Source organism: Myotis davidii, unplaced genomic scaffold (assembly GCF_000327345.1).
Source record: "Myotis davidii unplaced genomic scaffold, ASM32734v1 scaffold208, whole genome shotgun sequence".
Classification (NCBI taxonomy): domain Eukaryota; kingdom Metazoa; phylum Chordata; class Mammalia; order Chiroptera; family Vespertilionidae; genus Myotis; species Myotis davidii.
Window position 1 is genome coordinate 1,810,861 of NW_006299706.1, and position 5,756 is coordinate 1,816,616.

General features: G+C 60.0%; 1 protein-coding gene across 1 annotated transcript in view; it reads left to right on the top strand.

Moving 5' to 3' along the window:
- The window catches only part of LMNA (lamin A/C), a 20,768-nt gene extending 16,586 nt beyond the window's left edge, over positions 1-4,182 (top strand). Inside the window, exons 6-12 of the mRNA XM_006775713.2 lie at positions 31-251; positions 344-566; positions 1,126-1,233; positions 1,328-1,447; positions 1,943-2,032; positions 2,760-3,029; positions 3,299-4,182. Coding sequence (XP_006775776.1) covers positions 31-251; positions 344-566; positions 1,126-1,233; positions 1,328-1,447; positions 1,943-2,032; positions 2,760-3,029; positions 3,299-3,325 — 1,059 coding nt within the window. The 3' untranslated portion in view covers positions 3,326-4,182. The remainder of the gene's footprint in view (positions 1-30; positions 252-343; positions 567-1,125; positions 1,234-1,327; positions 1,448-1,942; positions 2,033-2,759; positions 3,030-3,298) is intronic.
- Positions 4,183-5,756: the final 1,574 nt, after the last annotated feature.

A 5,756-nucleotide genomic window follows, 5' to 3' on the forward strand; every position in this document is an offset into this window, starting at 1 on the left:
GCTCACCAGCCCCCTGCCTGTCTCACCCAGCTGACAGCCAAGGAGGCAAAGCTGCGGGACCTGGAGGATTCACTGTCCCGGGAGCGGGACACCAGCCGCCGGCTGCTGGCCGAGAAGGAGCGCGAGATGGCGGAGATGCGGGCGAGGATGCAGCAGCAGCTGGACGAGTACCAGGAGCTGCTGGACATCAAGCTGGCGCTGGACATGGAGATCCACGCCTACCGCAAGCTCCTGGAGGGCGAGGAGGAGAGGTGGGTTGGGCAGGCGTCGGGGAGGTGCTCGCCGCCACTCTGGCCTGCGACTGGCCTTGACGAGGCCCCCAACTCTGTCTCCCCCTCCCCAGGCTACGCCTGTCCCCCAGCCCCACCTCGCAGCGCAGCCGTGGCCGCGCCTCCTCTCACTCGTCCCAGACGCAGGGCGGGGGCAGCATCACCAAGAAGCGCAAGCTGGAGTCGTCTGAGAGCCGCAGCAGCTTCTCGCAGCACGCTCGCACCAGCGGGCGCGTGGCCGTGGAGGAGGTGGACGAGGAAGGCAAGTTCGTGCGGCTGCGCAACAAGTCTAATGAGGTAGGCGCCCGGCCGGGTGTGAGGGGATAGGGAATGGTGAGGCGTGGAGGATGGAGAGAGGCAGACCCAGTGAGCGTGTGTGTATCTCCCCCAGGCTCTAGTTCTAGACCAGCCGCGGGCCGGATCCGGCCCGTTTGAAATGAATAAAACTAAAAAAAAAAAAAAAAAAAAGACCGTAGCCTTTTATGTAATGGTGTTTACTTTGAATTTATATTAGTTCACACAAACACTCCATCCATGCTTTTGTTCCGGCCCTCCGGTCCAGTTTAAGAACCCATCATGGCCCTCGAGTCAAAAAGTTTGCCCACCCCTGCTCTAGACCTATGAGCATCAGTCTCCGCATCTGTAAAATGGAGCAATAGTCTCTGACTCTGAGTTGTGGAGAAGATGAAAGTATCGAGTGTGGCAAAGTGCCCACAGATCGCAGCTGTTAACCTTGAGGGGAGGGCAGTGTGGGGAGATGGAGGGAGAGGGCTCCACGTGTGCCTGTGGGGCCCTTGAGCGATGTAAATCCAGGAGCTGGACAAGCATCCCCCACCTTCCTCTCCCCTGCCGGCAGGACCAGTCCCTGGGCAACTGGCAGATCAAGCGCCAGAATGGAGATGATCCCTTGCTGACCTACCGCTTCCCACCGAAGTTCACCCTGAAGGCTGGGCAGGTGGTGACGGTGAGTGGCCGGGTGTTTGGACTCTAGGACGGGGGCTGGTTGGCCTCAGGCTGGGTGCGCTGGAGTGAGCGCCCTTCTCTCATCCTCCCCCCAGATCTGGGCTTCAGGAGCAGGGGCCACCCATAGCCCCCCGACCGACTTGGTGTGGAAGGCGCAGAACACCTGGGGCTGTGGGAACAGCCTGCGCACAGCGCTCATCAACTCCAATGGGGAAGTGAGTGTGCCGCGGGCCGCCCTCGTCCTGTGCCAGGCTCCCCTGGCGGCCATATCCCAGTTGAGAGTCCTTTGCCAAGGAAGCCAATTCAGGGTCACTTTCTTCTATCTCTCTATCTCCATGGTGTAGCCCCAGGCCCTAAGCTTTCCACCCAGTGGGCAAACCAAAAGATGCCCCTCCCTCAGCCTGCGTGGTGGAAGTTAGACGGTGAGGAGGATTGTTAAAGGCAGAACCACATTCCTACCCAGGCAGTTTGAAGGTGTTTCTCTGGGGTAGAAACCAGTTCCTTAGCTCCAGCCCGCCGCCCCCCCCTGCCGCCCCCCGCTGCGGGGGTGGGGGGGTGGATGGGGGGATGGGGAGAGACAAGTAAGCAGCAGGCTGGACAAAGGGCAGAGCACAAGAAAGGTTCTTAGGTGGTCCCTGTGGGCGGCTACACCGCACACCCCTTCCCCAGCCCCACCCCTAACTCTTGGCCTGGTCCCATGTACCTGACAGGAGGTCGCCATGCGCAAGCTGGTGCGCTCAGTGACTGTGGTCGATGACGATGACGATGAGGACGGGGATGACATGCTCCATCACCACCACGTGAGTGGCAGCCGCCGCTGAGGCCACGCCCACACTGGGGCAGCCAGCCAGGCCCGGGGCAGCCTCTCCCCGGCCTCCCTCCCCATGCCAAAAATCACTTCATTAAAGAATGTTTTGGAACTTCACTTGCTGCCCTGGCTTTTCTTCTCTCTCCTCCCTATACCTTGAACAGGGGACCCAGGCGTCTGGGTGCCCTACTCTGGTAAAGAAGGGAGTGGGAACGCTGATGCCATGGGGTATTCCCGTGGGAGCAGTGGACGAGGGTCTGGATTTGTCTCTTGGGAAGGGGATGGGAGGACAGACGCGGGGCTCCCCGCCCTGCCTCTCTCCCCCCATTTTTGTTGCATGCATGTCCTTTCTTCCCCATTTTCTTGCCAGAACATCCTCTCTCGTTCCCACCCTCTCCGATTGATTTTGCATGCCTGCCGCCCTCCAAGCTTGCCCGCTCTCTCCTGTCCCTCTTAAGATTAGAGTAGCTGGGACGGGCAGAGCCACACTCCACTGCCTTGTCCCCAAGTCTTCCAGGTCCTCCTCCCCTCCCATGCCTCCCCGCCCCCTCCTCCCAGCCCAGCCTCTCAGGCCCGATGGCCTGCCCTCTGGCCCCTGAGGACAGACCCCACCTTCCCGCCTGGTGGCTGGGAGCCCGCAGGAGCGGGGAGCTGGTGGTTAGGCCTAAGCAGTCAGTCCCAAACTCGCCTGAGCCCCTGGGCCTTGTCTCCCTCCTCAGGGAACCCACTGCAGCAGCTCGGGGGACCCCGCTGAGTACAACCTGCGCTCGCGCACGGTGCTGTGCGGGACTTGCGGGCAGCCTGCCGATAAGGCGCCTGCCAGCAGCTCAGGAGCCCAGGTGGGCGGATCCATCTCCTCTGGCTCTTCTGCCTCCAGTGTCACAGTCACTCGCAGCTACCGCAGTGTGGGGGGCAGTGGGGGTGGCGGCTTCGGGGACAACCTGGTCGGCCGCTCCTACCTCCTGGGCAACTCCAGTCCCCGGACCCAGGTGAGTTGTCTCTTTGTCGCCACACCCCACCGACAGGGGACCGCGGTCCTGGAGGGTTAGGACAAGGTGGGCCCGTGGGGGGAGAGCCTTCTCTTCCGCAGCCCGGGGGAGTGGGAGCCCCCCCACCGCCTCCCAAGGTCCTCCACAGTCACTCCCGCATCCTGCCCCTCCTGTCTGAGCCCCAGACTGGAGGGCGGGCGGGGCTGAGGGTTAGGAGGGAGGGAAGGGCCCTGCACTGCCGCTCACACGTCTCCTCTCTTCCCTCGTAGGCTGCCCAGAACTGCAGCATCATGTAATCTGGGACCTGCCAGGCCGAGGCGGGGATGCAGGCCTCCTGCTTCCTCCTCGCCTCGTGCTCACCCCATCCCTGCACCTCCTGGGCGGGGCCTTGAAGCCAAAGAAAAATACCCCTTGGGTTTTTTTCTTCTGTGTTTTGTGTTTTTTTTTCTAAGAGAAGTTATTTTCTACAGTGGTTTTATACTGAAGGAAGAACACAACCAAAAAAAAAAATATTTAGCATTTATCTCTGTTGGTCCTGCATTTTCCCAGCTTTCAGGAAACTCCGTATCTGCCTTAAAACCAAAGAAGGCTCCTCCAGGAGCCAGGGGAGAGGGGTGCTTTTACAGAGCCGAGTTTCTGCTTTCCTGCCTGCCTGCAGCCCCCACCCCGGGGCCCCGGGAACATGGAGCCTGAGAGGCAGCTGTGCAGTCTTCTGTGCCGCCTTCGCAGGCCCGGGGCTGGCTCCCATCCTAGTTACCTGGCTGAGTCCCACGCCCGCCCCAGCCCCAGGTGACTTGATTCTCCCAAGTCCCAGCTGCGCTTGCTTTTCTTGTATTTTATGAGACAAGAGATGGGAATGAGGTGAGCGGTAAAGGAAGGGGGAGGAAGGGTTAGTCTGCGCCTGCTTCCACCCAGCTCTAGAGGCGGAGTGGGGTCTGCTGGTCACTGGAGGTCACGGTCAAGTGGGTGCAAGGAGAAGGGAAAGGGAGGCTCCCTAGAAAAGGTGAGAGCCTGTGGGCCCCACCCAGAGGAGGACGGTGAGAAGGGGTGGAGGGTGTGGCGGTTGTTTTTGGCAAACACTAAAGATCCCCTTAGCTCCCCATCCCCCATCCGCACCCCTTCTCTTCTCAAATCAATACACTAGTTGTTTCTACTCCTGTCTGCTGTGGTGTCTTTGTTGGTGGGCGTCACCGTGTGTTCTGAGGGACAGACACAAACGTTGCACAGTCACCAGCATCCTCATGTTCACTGCTGCCCAGACTCACCCCCCCATCCCTCCCCCTCCTGCTGCCTCCGGCTCCAGGGGGGGCAGGATGCGGCCTTCAGAGCACCCGGGTACACATTAGTGTCGGCTGTGGGCAGAGGCTGTGACATAAGCAACACTCACCCACTTGGGGGGCTCCCCCCTTCCTCCCACAGCAGTTTCCCAGCACCTTCGACCTCCTGGGCACCTTCTGCCTGTGGGCCCGGTCTGAGGGTGGTGCCATCTCGGGGAGCAGAAGCTAGGGAGGCTCCAGAAGGGAGTAGGACTGACTGCAAACGCCCAGATAATGTCCCTTTGTGCCAGACTCTGCTCAGGTTGGCGAGAGCAAGTGAACAAGACAACACCTTCAGTGTCCTCAGGGGACTTACACTCCGCTGAGAGTCAAAAACGAGGATTCCTGTGGGCAAGGGGACGTGTCAGGCAGAGCAGCAGCCTCCGGGAGGGAGGCGGTTTATAATGGGGGGGGGGGGGCACGAGGAGCCGGGACTAAGGAAAGGGCCTCCAAAAGGAAAATGAGCCACGCTCACCAACCCTCCGTGGCCCTTTGTCCGTCCACAGCATCTCTGCCCGTCTTTGGACCACTTACTGTCCTGAGAGGTAGTTGTTGTCACGGGGACTCAGAGTTCACTTGCCCAAGGCCACACAGCTCCCGTGATGTCATACTCCCCCCTGAACAAAAAATACTGATGATAAAATACAAGCTTACATTCCCCGGGCAGAGGCGTAGAGCCTACTTTCAAGTCAGTGTGAGAACGCCTGCCAGGGATTATGGGGAAACATATTGGAAAAAGCAAAATGAGAGCAAACGAGCCTCTGACTTTGCGCCGGAAACCCGTTTCCCACCGGCTTGGGAAGGGATTCTGAGAGGAAGAGCTCCCCGCCTCCGTGGGCAGCTTCAAAGAAAGCAACCGCCCCACCGGGTGGCTCAGTGGTGGAGCATCCACCTATGCACCCCGAGGTCAGGTGTGATTTTGCTCTGGGCACGTGATGGGGCTCTGGCTGGACCCCCAGTAGAGGGCGCGCAGGAGGCAGCCGATCATCATCGATGTTTCTATCTCCCTCTCCCCTCCTCTCTGAAAGCAATAAACATATATTCTTTAAAAGAAGAAAGAAAGAGAAAGGAAAGAAAAGAAAAGTAAAAAGAAAGAAACCCCTCTCTCCCAGCCCTGGAGGAAGGGCCCAGGGGCCCTGGTAGGTCTTGGACACCAATGAAGGAGACCCATCTCTGAGGGCGCTTACCTGCACTTCCAGGTCTGGGCACCCGGGGGCGCCGACGCCCCACCAGGGCCAGCAAGGGGATGGCTCTGAATGACAGAGAGAGGCCAACCGACACCACGACCAGCGGGCGAGGTCCCTGTTCTTGAGGCGGCTGAAGGGATAAAGCAAATCAGCGAGCCTGCTTATCCGCCAGCCGCTGCCAGCTGGTCACTCACATGCCAGGACACCACACCCAGCAGGCCGCG